Source organism: Gadus morhua, chromosome 22 (assembly GCF_902167405.1).
Source record: "Gadus morhua chromosome 22, gadMor3.0, whole genome shotgun sequence".
Classification (NCBI taxonomy): domain Eukaryota; kingdom Metazoa; phylum Chordata; class Actinopteri; order Gadiformes; family Gadidae; genus Gadus; species Gadus morhua.
Window position 1 is genome coordinate 1699685 of NC_044069.1, and position 13435 is coordinate 1713119.

Consider the following 13435-nt stretch of genomic DNA (forward strand, 5'->3'; position numbering starts at 1 on the left):
CACCCAGACCACGGCCCTCTGCCCCCAGCGCCCTCCAGAACCACGCTCCTCTGACTCACCCAGACCCCGGCCCTCTGCCCCCAGCGCCCTCCAGAACCACGCTCCTCTGACTCACCCAGACCACGGCCCTCTGCCCCCAGCGCCCTCCAGAACCACGCTCCTCTGACTCACCCAGACCACGGCCCTCTGCCCCCAGCGCCCTCCAGAACCACGCTCCTCTGACTCACCCAGACCACGGCCCTCTGCCCCCAGCGCCCTCCAGAACCACGCTCCTCTGACTCACCCAGACCACGGCCCGGCTCCACGGCCGCGGGGTTAGTGGAGTCCTGAAGGGGTTCCCCAGAGTCTCCTAGGACCTAGCACCCTGCTCCCTAGAGGAGTCTCGTAGCAACCTGCTCCCTAGAGGAGGCCCTAGCACCTTGCTCCCTAGAGGAGTCTCCTAGGACCCAGCACCCTGCTCCCTAGAGGAGTCTCCTAGGACCCTGCACCCTGCTCCCGAGAGGAGTCTCCTAGGACCCTGCTCTCTAGAGAAGTCTCCTAGGACCCAGCAGCCTGCTCCCTAGAGGAGTCTCCTAGGACCCAGCACCCTGTTCCCTAGAGGAGTCTCCTAGGACCCTGCTCCCTAGAGGAGTCTCCTAGCACCCAGCACCCTGTTCCCTAGAGGAGTCTCCTAGGACCCTGCTCCCTAGAGGAGTCTGCTAGGACCCAGCACCCTGTTCCCTAGAGGAGTCTCCTAGGACCCTGTTCCCTAGAGGAGTCTCCTAGGACCCTGTTCCCTAGAGGAGTCTCCTAGCACCCTGTACCCTAGAGGAGTCTCCTAGGACCCTGCTCCCTAGAGGAGTCTCCTAGGACCCAGCACCCTGTTCCCTAGAGGAGTCTCCTAGGACCCTGTTCCCTAGAGGAGTCTCCTAACACCCTGTTCCCTAGGGGAGTCTCCTAGGACCCTGATCCCTAGAGGAGTCTCCTAGGACCCTGTTCCCTAGAGGAGTCTCCTAGCACCCTGTTCCCTAGGGGAGTCTCCTAGGACCCTGATCCCTAGAGGAGTCTCCTAGGACCCTGTTCCCTAGAGGAGTCTCCTAGCACCCTGCTCCCTAGGGGAGTCTCCTAGGACCCTGCTCCCTAGAGGAGTCTCCTAGCACTCAGCAGCCTTCCCTGTAACCAGTGGTTATCTCATTACATTATATTCATATAACATAGTTTAGACTGCATTGTTCTTTGATAACAGAGTGAGGTGTCTCACCAGCACGTCCCTCCTTCCATTAACTCAGAAGGAACCAGAATGATTTGAGGAGGGAGGGTCGACGGTGAAAGTGCAGGGGGCGGGGCCTGAGGCACAGCCGGACCTGTCCGTCAAGGACAGAAGGTCTGCGATTGGAGCTTCTGCAGCGGGTCACGCCAAGGCGGTCCCCACAGTGAGACACCTCACTCTGTTACCAGAGAACCAGGGGTCACGCAAAGGCGGTCCCCACAGTGAGACACCTCACTCTGTTATCAGAGAACCAGGGGTCACGCCAAGGGGACCCCCACAGTGAGACACCTCACTCTGTTACCAGAGAACCAGGGGTCATGCAAAGGTAGTCCCCACAGTGAGACACCTCACTCTGTTACCAGAGAACCAGGGGTCACGCCAAGGGGACCCCACGGTGAGACACCTCACTCTGTTATCAGAGAACCAGGGGTCACGCCAAGGCGGTCCCCACAGTGAGACACCTCACTCTGTTACCAGAGAACCAGGGTTCACGTAAAGGAACCCAAAGGTAACACCGTCTGAAGGCTTTCCTATAGGTTCACTGAAGGAAAGCCTATGGTGACCCCTATAGGAGAGCTATGGAAGGACCTCAACCTCCCCATAAACAGCCTCATCCCCCTGGACTCACTCTGTCCACGATAATTACAGTGTTTCACACTTTAATTATCTTTAATTTATCTGTTTAAGGAATATGCTGTAATTTTTCATAATATCACACATTTGACTTTTTATGGCATAATAACTGACATGTATATATACATTTTGTGTTCAATCTTTTCTACTTATATTATAAACCTGACCTTTTTAGAGAGAGAGAGAGAGAGAGAGAGAGAGAGAGAGAGAGAGAGAGAGAGAGAGAGAGAGAGAGAGAGAGAGAGAGAGAGAGAGAGACTCATTCACCGCGTCTCTCCCCTCTGATCGTGAATACGAGTTTCTAGTTGTTACGTTAATCTCACCCCACCCTGGAACGCTTATTTTGTTGCGTCTACAGACTAGACCCCTCGGTCATCCGTCGACGGACGGAGGTAGTGTGAATGCGCCCTGGCCTGAATACGCGCGGACCATGGACCTCTAAAGACCGTTTGGAATGCGCCCGGACCGTTTTGAGTACACCATCCGGGTCCTTTCAGTGCACTGCTTTCCCCCCGATCGTAATTGGAACGCCCTAATCAAACTAAGTATAGTAAGTATGGGAAGTATGGATATCGGAATACGTTTAACAGTCTTATTGGTAAACTGACATTTGTTTTCTGTAAAGGACGTATGAAGCGATGCATCAGTGACTGAGTGTCTCTACCTGCTGTTTGAACCATCAAGTGTCTCTTTGTATTTGAGCTTCTAGACAGCGCAGCTATCTGTCTGTCGTTCATATTTTATTAAAGAGATGATTCTTCATCTCTGAGGGAAGTCATGGAGCAGCAGCCTCTAAGAGGTTAGTCTGACAGGACTGTAAACTGGGAGGGGAACGGGACCAACTGTTCACAACAGCGTACTTTAACTCTGATTTAGTCGGACGGTTTTTATTTCACACTTTATTGCAGCAGGAAGAAGACTAAGGTACGGTCGTCAACACTGACCTGTGATATAATAATCATATGTGAAGATTGAACTTGTCTATCATCATATATCAGCAGGTTGATCTATCTAAGGTCACAGTCATTAGTTCGCAGTGTTGCAGCACGCAGTCTCCTTCACCCTCACCGTAGTGTTTGTTGCCCGCCCCCAAATCATTTCCGTGTTCTTGTTGCATCTCTGTCAGAGCGAATGATGGTAAAACCATCCAGGTGAAAGTTTGTATCCTCAGTGACATCCTCAGTGCAGTCAACGTCCGAAGAAACAAAACGTGAAAGAAGGGTTAAAACTTCACGGTAAAACACAAACACGCAAACGCGTGTTTGTGTCGCGTCAGGAGTCGCTCCCAATACTGGTATATCCAACCCGGTCTCACGAAACCGGTCTCACGAAAAGTCGTGACACTGTCACGTTATTTAATCTATTGAAACGTGATCAGGATCACGTATTTTAAAACTTTTCGTGTTTTAAAGCACAAATTTCAAACCCATGTATTTCAATTGGAAGTATTTGTCGTGTCACCAGCACGACTTCCAAACTAAGGTTCTGTGCGGGAGCGTTCTCCCTAATGTCCCTTAAGGAGCTCCGTACAGAACATTTATTGTTAATAATTGTCTGTGATGATAACTAACAATTGACAGCTTTTGGCCACCCATTTCTACTTAAACTTGTCTGTGAACAATATGACAGCTTTAGGCCACCCGTTTCTACTTTCACCTTTGATTCTGAGAAATTGTGACAATTCACGGATATATTAAATGCAGGTGCGCTGTATGTCTTGATGTTTATTTTATCTAGCCATCTACTCTCTTGTTTTTGGTTATGTGAATGAAAGTCCGCGTCGACGCCTCGCAAGTCCAGTGTCGCGAGCGGACGTTGCCATGACATCTAGAAATCATATCGTATTTAATGGGTTGTCACTAATATTGATGTGTTGGGCTTGATTATAACACTTGAATAATATTGTTTGCACCACGGCCTGGGGGGAATACTCGTATTCTGATACCTGCTGAGTAGTTCCAGTCAGCGTTTAGATTCTCTGCCCGAACCCGAGCCCGACCAGACCCGACCCGCGGGCCGGGTCTGGCCGATATTTCCCACCACTATCCTCGGGCCGGGCCTTTGATCGAGCTTTTTTATTTTTATTTTATCATTGGTTTATTGGCCTAATCTGAGGAGTAATCTATGCCATAAACAGGAACGTTATAGGCCTTTATTACACGGGTCTTCTCAATGCCGTGGCCCGTGGAACACTCCGTTCACTTGCATGGGTAGTAGTCCGGTGACTCGTCAACCCCAGCGTCTTCCGTTGCTAAGCGACGTCACCGTCTTTGCGGACATGCTGGAAACGAATAAATTGTAAAAAAAAAAAAAAAAAGACACAGCATGTGAAGTTATTTTTTCGTTTTGGCAAGTTCCAGTCAAATTGTCTTTTCAGCCTTCCAAACGAGAGCTGGTAAATAGTGAAAAATGCATTAAACTGTAATCAGAAAACGTGGATATATGCTATTGACCCTAGTGTATCTGTGGTATTAAGGATGGGACGAATTTCGAATTATAAATATGTTGAGCGGACTAGAATGCCTCCCGTAGGCCTATATATTATTATTATTATTATGCACGTCTTGAGCCATCAGTCGGAACGTGTCTGTGCCGCTTCCAGTGGGCATTTCAGTAGGGACCACAGCCGGTTCGCTGCAGTGCCGCTTCCGATTGGAAATTGGCCTTACGTACTTACCCATGAGCGTTCTCTGCCGTTGCCATGGTGAAGACGCAAGCTTTCTGGGTTTTCTGCGTAAGCACTGTCGTCAGTTTTCGCGGGAATTTCGCTCATTCCCTCGCAAACTCCTACTAAGATAAGTTGATTGTCTATACGTCTGCTATATGTTTCGTTTAATATGATAAATTACCTGCATAGTTTAAATATTAGGGCGAAGATTAAATCCCCACCAGTGATTCACCATTGGTCAGCATCAATTATAAAGGGAAACTCCTGAAATTAACATAACCTTGCTAGCGAACGGATAATGTTCAATATAAACTAACACAATGCAGCATTAATAATATAATAATGTGTGAGTCATTTAATTGTGTGAGTTCATCTAGACGTTTTCATTTCCTCTGTCACTGTGGATCACTTTTAAAGTGAACTGTTTTGGATTTTACTTTAAGTTAAAGCTATACTGTACGATGTGAGAGAGCTAGCATGACTTGAAATTAGCTTCTCTTCGGAGTTCCGTTTAACTCCTCCCCCACCCTTCACGACTGCCCCAACCCCTCGACACAGAGCCGTGCACGAGCGCTAATGCTGCTTACGGCTTACTTCAACGGCAACCATTGCGTCACTTTTCAGGCCATTCAACTCCCTCAGCTGTCGCCATCGCTGAAAAGCGAATCCAATATTTATTCTCGTTTTTCCTCGAGCATTCTCTTACTTTTTTTTTGTTGCTGCCTTTTCATTTTCTGTCTTTCTTTTTCTTGCCTTTTTAAAAGGATGAACCGGGGCAAGTAACGGTGGCAGTGGTAACTTCTGTTGTTTCTCTTCCATTGTGTAAATGTTGTAGGCTCACTAGGTCTAGTCCACTGTCATGAACTACTATGACAACAACGCTTTCTTTGCCCTCCGTGAACGCGCTCAGGCCGGCTCAGGCTCGTACACAGAGGGGAGAGAACGCGCAGGCTTGTGATTGGTTCTTTATATTCGGGTACAATGTCTCCGATTGGTAAGCATTTTAACAGGTTTATAGCAGATACAGAATTCGTTTTTTTTTCGCTTCTTTTTCATTGCCCATAAGTTATTTATTGCTGTCAGGATGTAAAAACCAATTTCAACAACATATTAAAAAGTGCATATCACTGAAAATCGTACAATATGCCTTTAAGTTGTGTAAAGTTGTGTAGAAAACAAGCAAGGTGCTGTCTTTGAACAATTTATTATGCTCTCATGGTGCTTTCCCGGTCTTGTACCGGCAAAAGTCCGCAATAGAGATAAAGAAAAACCCGCTAAAACATGGTTTCTCAACAGGGGGCGTTCGAACCATATTAACTAGATGCCTTATTACAGTGGCGTCTAGAACGTCACCATAGGCGGTGTCATGCCAAATGTACTTTTTTTTATTACTTTTTAAATAGCCATAACTTGCTAAATTTTCAACCGATTTACAAACGGTTTGGTTTATTACAAACGTTATTATAGTGGTTATGATATTTAAACGTAAATCATTGTAGAATTCCTTACAGTTAAAATTAGGTTACCGTTTCGAAAAATAACTATCATTAAAACCGTGATAACTGTGTGATATGACACTTTCACAGTAAATGTGTCCAGAATCAACCACAGTTAATAACACCCTACCAGGCATAGGTGTAGTGTTAATGTTAATGCAGTTAGTTAATTTTAATGCATATCTGATATGGTTTTCTTATCATTAGGTAATGGCTACATTAACATTGTATTTTTTTGCACATTGCTGCTAACTTTGTTTGTGACTGATTGATTGTTGACAGTTTTTTCTTTTCTCCCTGCAGCTCCTTTATAGTCAACCCCCACCACACGTTATCATCGTCATTTTGAATACCCAAAGGCACTTTTAAGAGCCACGTCCATCTGTCTGCCTTTCTGTCTGGCTGTCTGTCTATCTATCTGCCTGTTTGGCTGTCTAACTGTCTGTCTGCCTATCTGTCTGTCTGTCTGTCTGTCTGTCTGTCTGTCTGGGTCAGTCTGTTTGTGTTGCAATGGCCATGAGACATACCATTGACCGCCAGCATCCCAGCTACAAAGAGGGGAAACGTAAATTGCTTGAAAGTAAACAAGACCACCTATAGCTGAAGCTGAGGTTAGTGTTTTTATATCAAATGAATCGTTTTTCATTTGTCACCTGTCTCAGTTTCTGTACCTTTAATTATTGAATTTTCCCTTCAACACGCAGAGAGCCGTTGAGGAGAGGAAACGTGCGCGTTCTGGTGGAGGACCTCCATGTGGCTCCACTAGTGACGGTGCAAGACGAGGCAAGCCGAGGGGGAGGCGTGGAGGGCGACGCGGAGGGCGACGCAAAGCCTCAGCCACAGGTTCTTATCTGAATTATTTGACATTTATTGGGATTTAATGCGTAAATACTAGATGAGTTTGTAGCATGAAAGAATATTTATGAATGTTAATCATTCTTTAATGTACTCTTTTACAGTCACGTTCCCCCCAGCTGAGTGCTCCCCGTCATCCCATGAGGACGTTCCGCTTACTGTACCTTCAGCGCAACTGAATCCTCAAGAGGCATTTGGTAAATCCCACTGATGAATTGAAGTTTAAATCTAAAAATGTAAAGGTATCACTGAGAAAAAAGCCCTTTGTATTCTTGGTCCATGTACTTTTACTGTAAGTTATGTACTTCAATTGTGAATCCATTGTAGCCAAAGTTTCTATTTTCTTTACAGAAAAGTTTGTGGAGAGGCTTTCATCTCTAAATGCCTCTGGTCCTTCTGCCAAGCCTCAAAGAAGCTCTGCATCTTCATGGACTTTTCGGCAGCAGAAAGCCTCAGAGCGCTGGACAGAAGCACGACCAAACCACCTACAAGGCCTCATTGAAAAGGAGGCTGTTGGTCATCCCTTGTGTTGCCTCTGCCCCAAGCCGGCTGTTATTAGGTTGGATCACATTAATCTTAAACTTTATTTACCCAGGGTAGTAGCTGAGCATTACAGCAATTCTCAGTGCCCTGCTATATAGGCTAACATGCATGTCTTTTGGGGTGGGAGAGAAATTTGATACACAGAGGAAACCTACATGAATGTGAAAAGTACATCTAGGACCTTTGTATCAAACCGATTATCTAACTTAATTTAGAATACTGTAGCTTACTGTAACTTGAGTGTATTGTAGTTTATGAGTTATTCACATGAATAGTTGATTATATTATTAATTTTTTTTATCCCTAGGTGCAGAGAGTGTCTCCCTGAAGAGTGGTTCTGTGGGGACTGCGATGTACTGCATCACAAAAAACAGCCACTCCACAACAGGGAATGTCTGATACGTGGGTTCTTTGAACCCATTCCTCCAACCACACGCGTCATGAAAGGGGAGGATGGATATTTCACTCAGGAGCAAGGTATATACTCAACAAAGCTTTTATTTTGCTGTTCACATGTGTCTGCAGCTTTTAAAAGATAATATGAATGAATGGTCTTCTTTATTTATGCCAGCTTGCATCTTGCCAACTGTGTGATTTTACCAGTGATTTTAATTAACATCGATGGTAAAAACAATTCACTATTTAAATTTATATTTGAAGATGATTTCCAGAAATAAAATCACACATCAAGATATTGGGGGTCTTTCAAAATGTGTTTTAAGCATGTTTTTTTTCTTTCTTGCTCTAAGGACGTTATGACTTGCATCAGCCACTGTATGTATGTCAGACGTGCCAGCAGCAGAGGACCCCTGACATGAAGCACTTCCTTCAGAGTGGATATTGGCCAGCCTCTCTCAATACTTCCACGTTGTACACGTTGGACCTCTTGAGCTCCTTTCAGGAACTGAAAGTAATCTCTCCGGGATTCTCCAGACAGGCCTTCGCAAAGCTCCTGGAGCATCGCACCAAGTGTGGAGGACGAGTTAGTATTATTGTTCTTGGACATATTACAACATTTCTGTGCATAAGCAGACAACATCCCAAATATTTTTTTATTCTATGTATCTTCCAGTCTGGACATATCAAAGGTGACACCCTGCAGCGCAGCTTCTTGGAGTTTTCATATGCTTCGTTTGAGAAGGACCAACTCTGCTGTGGTGCTGTTCTCACCTGCCCAGCCTGCACACCAGAAATGTTGGCTGTTTCAGTAGATGGAAACAGAAAGTTATATCGCTTTCGCCGAAATGGAAGGTGCTCTTTGTTCCAGTGTTATTATTGATTGATTGATTGATTTAGTTACATATTTAATACATTTCATTTCTATTTGTCTTCCACAGTTCTGGTGACCATGCCTTTTTTGAAGGTTTATTTGTGGCTGAAGACAGTGCAGTGTCTGGATTTGTGGACATGATCCAGAAAGCTGTGAAAAAGGCAAGTTTGAATCGTAATTTGACAAAATACTTCTGTTGCTAAAATAAACATATCTATCCAACATAGATTTCCTCCCCAACTGCAACTTCTGCCTGCCAACTAAAAAATCAAATTTAGTGAATACATGGCATATACAGTGTTTTATGATACCATTGATTTTATTTGATTTATTTTTGTTTACGTGTCATAGACACAGGGAAGAGGCACGTGTGGGGACTCCCAATGGACAGCAGCACGGGAGACATCAAGAAGGGCATCCAAATTGGATGAAGAGGGCATGGAGGTTGCTGTGTGTCGCCATGGTTTCCTTCTTAAAGCCCTTAATATGTACAGGGGAGAAATATTTGCCTACCCCATGTACCTTCAAAAGGAGCTGATGCCAGCCAAGGCACAATTCTTTGCCATGGATGTGGCTTGCAAATACTGGCCATACCTGGAGAAAGTTGCCAGTGTCCTTCCTGCTCTCCAGGAGCTGACCACCATGAAACCTTTCCTCAGCGTCATGCATGCTCGAGCTCATGCTACCAAGTGTGAGGTATGTTTATTATTTTTTAATATGGTATGTAAATTGTAATGTTTATAATATTAAATTGAAGTTAATGGGTAGACTATATTATGTATATGTTTTGTGTTACCATTCCACTCAACCTTTACTAACAGATTAAATGGAGTGGTAGGAACCAGGAAGGAGCAGGGACAACCGCCGGTGAAGAGGTGGAACAAGTTAACAGCTACCTCTCTCGTTGTGCCCTTACGACAAAATATATGTCGAAAGCAGGTGAACAGAGTGTTTTCCATATTGTTGCATACTTCTTTTCAAAGACTGCATGCCATCAACTCATACTTTGCCTTCAATAGCCCGGTTGGACATGCTCACATTGCATGCAGTGTTGTGGAACCAGAAGAAAGGGGATTCCTTACACCAGGCACTTTCCACAAGATATGTGAAGGTAGGTCTAATGGTTTAATTTTGTCCTTTGTTTTTATCATTTGAGCTGTTAATCCTACAGACTTTATCCTGATTACACTGTTTATCAGGCAATGCTAGCAGAGCTAAAAACCCAGCTACATCTCTCAGATGAAATGGTGTCACAGTGGATCTCAGATGTGATGGAATGGGCAGCTGGTGGTAAGCATGACCAGATAACAGAAAATAACACAATACTTTTCCACTACTATTTGAATCTTCAGGTTTGATATTAAAGATCAGCCAACAATAGTTGGCTGATCATTCAGGGCAGTTAAAGTGATCTCTAGGGATTACAAGAGGTGGTGACATCACCTGCCACCAAGACCAGCAAACTGTGTGACATGTTGGGTTTTTTGTATATTCCAGTTTCTCTTCTGGAAGTATACATACCAAGTTGTACAATCAAGTTGGGTTAAGAGGGGTTTATGTGTAACATGAATTCAAACATCGAAACTGTTATGTGTTGTTTTATTTTGAATTGTACCATTATTTCTACAGAGACACGAGATGCATCTGACAACCTGCAAGGCACCACACACACAGGGCTTCAGCGGTCCATTGAGGGGCTCTACCTCAGTGTGAGGCAGCGGAAGCTAAATCTGTACCGTCAGAATGGTATTACTACTGTATAATATACACAAAAACAAATACATGGAATTAGTACACAATGTAGAAGCAATTATGCCAATTACAGCTCAATCATTACATTCTCTTCTGTTTGATTGTAACTGATTATTATCTAGATTGTCATTATTACATTCATCAGTCACTCACTGCAGCTTCACTTTCACTTTTTGAGTGCAATGTATTTTTTGCTTGACAAACAGTTCTGTCAAGAGCCTTCACCCATCTACTTCATGTCATTCTAGACAGCAACAAGCTTCGCCACCGGCTTCGGAGGAAGCTGGCAGAAGAGAAAAAGCTCCTTTTTCAGGAGATACAAAAGCACAACAAGCTTGACTCTGCAGCCAACATCGATGCAGCTGTGGTGGAGCACTCCCTGAGTGGAGAGAGCACTGTGTCCCCAATATGGCCTTGGGAGGTTCATGACAGCGGTATGTCAGTTTTTAGAAGATTTTTGTTAAGCTGTATACGGTATACTGCAATAAGTGTGCAAAAAATATTGAGTTGTTTAATATTCATGTCGTTTCTATTTGTATTTTAAGTTTTCTACTTTTTGTATAAAATTGATAAAAGAGTACAATTGTGGTCGATACATTTACGTTTATATGCAACATTGAGTATTGTATTCATAAAACTGTAATTGACTTTTTAGCAAACATTGGAACCAAGAAACGGCTTCATGACCAAGTCATGACAACAAAGCGACTGCAGGAGGAAAAAAACATTCTGGTGATGGAGATGGCACAAGAAAGCACTAATGTGATAAAACATGCATTCGGGCGTCTTATATTATTTCACACGCATAGATATTAACTTGGCACTATGGGGGAGGGAACCAAGGAAGGCAGGCTTTCCTATGATTGGCCGTTCTGAAGCCCGATATTCGATTGACAGCCCTCCTCAGCCCGAATTCAGCCAAGGGTTTCTTACTTGAAGGGACCTTCGCCCAGACGTGATTGTCTTCTGAGTTTCAGCCATTGACTACAATACAGAATGAATGAGAGGAGGGCTGAGGAAGGCTCTCAATCAAATATCGTGCTTCAGAAACAGCCAATCACAGGAAAGCACGCCCTGCCTTGATTCCCTCCCACATAGTGCCAAAATTTAATTTGAGCGAGAGAGCATAACATCATTCGCGAGAGGCTGTTTTGTATGACCAAAGTTATTCCCCCCTCTCGCTTGCAACGAGGTAATGCTCTCGAGGATCTTTTTTCCTGGCTCGGGGAGCTGCGCTCTGAGTGCGGACGTGCGCACAGATAATTTGGGCGCTCGCAGTTAACATCTACGTGTATGAAATAATATAATACGCCCGAATGCATGTTTTATCCCATTAGTGCTTTATGGCACTAATGTGTCGCCGTACTCAACCGCTTATCCTGGCAACTTCACACCTGACACTGCACCCTTGGGTCTTCTGCAATACACCCACCAAGTGTAAAATAAATCAGATGAACACTACTAACTGCTTCCTGTCAACTGACAGCAGTCAGCTGACCGTCATTACATCGCTGTAGCACGTGAACATTCATTGGTGCCATACTTGACAGCTCTCCACACAGTTACATAGCATTGTGGTGAATGTTCAGACCACTGTTTCATCTCTCCCCTTCCAGCGTCACAGAATATCAATCTTGGTGATGGAGGCACTAGCATTTTGGTGTGTTATTTAGTTAATGTGTGTAAAAGATGACTTCCTCAAATGTCTTGTTTTGTTCGGAATTCAAAGATATTCAGTTGACAGAATATATAGAAGTATTAAGAAACCAGAAAATATTACATTCGAGAATCTGGAATCTGATCATTTTGAATTTTTTTATTTTTCAAAAAATGAAAAAGTGATTAATCGTTCATCCAAACAGTTGGTTATTAATTAAAATCAAATAGTTGTATGTCATGTAAAATGTAAATCAAGGAGAACGACCATTTTGATTGATAGGGTGGCGTGACTAAGTATGTATACATATAATATGTATGTAATATGCATTAGACTGTATGTAACAAAGAGACAGTTGTATAGTTAATATAGGTACGTACAGTATAACTGGATTACATGTTCTGTTGTCAGTGCTTATGTAAAGCTTACCCTACAGTCCATTTTTAAGAAATACAGCCCAAATTGTTTGTGTGTTGGACAGATCCATTTGGTGCATTTTCTCCAGTATTGTTGCAAAAGATGAATACATTATTGCCAAAAATGACCATTTTTTGTTTTACTTTTCCCTCATGTTTAGAAACATCATGTGACAGTTTTGTGTTTTATAAAAAAAGATAGCCTATCAAGAGAAAATATGGGAAACAAACATAAATAATGCATAATTAATTATATTTTGAATTGAGTTAAATTTAACATCACATACATTATTATTTATGTGGATTACATCAATTAACTGATCTCCTTGTGATATATTTCACCCAAATCATCTATATGCAGTATAATGTAGCCTATGTTTTACTTGTAGATTTTTGATTCAGTAAAGATTCATTTTCCTAAACTTATTTACAACCCTCCTCTTGGTGTAAGAACTACAAGTATCCCTTCTAACTTGTATGGTTCCTAAAATTTCAAAGGAACGATTGTAATGGGCATTGTATTTTTAAATACATTGTATTCCCCATGATTAGAAGTTTGCAGTATTAAACTGGATGATAACATTGTAATTAATAACATTACAATGTTACATATAAATGTAGTATTGTTCAGTACTATATTGGGTATATATTATGTTCTATGATACTTAAATACTAAACCTAAATTGTCATGTTAATATCAAATTGAAGTTTGACTGACGTCTTGAAAACCTTGGGGGGTGTTCACTAGCCAGTAAGGCTATTGCTAGTTATCTGCGACTGCTGTCGATTATTAATCCATCCTACTGCAGGTATACTGAACTAAATGGTTTTGTTTGGAAGCCACACCATATTAAAACCAAATTATAAATCACATTTACACTTTATAGCAGGAAAAT

General features: G+C 43.1%; 1 protein-coding gene across 5 annotated transcripts; it reads left to right on the forward strand.

Moving 5' to 3' along the window:
• The first annotated feature begins 2113 nt into the window (after positions 1-2113).
• LOC115535280 (uncharacterized) lies at positions 2114-12965 on the forward strand. Of its 5 annotated transcripts, none has more exons than XM_030346346.1 (16): positions 2114-2432; positions 6350-6657; positions 6751-6889; positions 7006-7098; positions 7253-7460; positions 7752-7921; positions 8194-8426; positions 8517-8695; positions 8782-8875; positions 9066-9410; positions 9536-9653; positions 9734-9825; positions 9914-10004; positions 10344-10460; positions 10715-10904; positions 11122-12965. In XM_030346346.1, exons 6-16 carry the CDS (start codon positions 7885-7887, stop codon positions 11150-11152), a joined length of 1527 nt encoding a protein of 508 aa, XP_030202206.1. In that variant the 5' UTR covers positions 2114-2432; positions 6350-6657; positions 6751-6889; positions 7006-7098; positions 7253-7460; positions 7752-7884; the 3' UTR covers positions 11153-12965. The 5 variants fall into 5 exon arrangements, with proteins under 5 accessions (XP_030202206.1, XP_030202207.1, XP_030202202.1 ...); XM_030346347.1 differs by having other exon boundaries at positions 10715-10900; positions 11139-12965; XM_030346342.1 differs by having other exon boundaries at positions 2115-2432; positions 10715-10900.
• The last annotated feature ends 470 nt before the right edge of the window (positions 12966-13435 follow it).

Excerpts from the sequence above, each read along its gene's own strand:
- LOC115535280 (XM_030346342.1), top strand. The coding sequence starts at position 7,885 with ATGAAAGGGGAGGATGGATATTTCACTCAGGAGCAAG. Across the intron at positions 8,696-8,781 it reads CGCTTTCGCCGAAATGGAAG|TTCTGGTGACCATGCCTTTT; the intron begins GTGCTCTTTGTT and ends TGTCTTCCACAG. Across the intron at positions 9,826-9,913 it reads TTTCCACAAGATATGTGAAG|GCAATGCTAGCAGAGCTAAA; the intron begins GTAGGTCTAATG and ends ACTGTTTATCAG.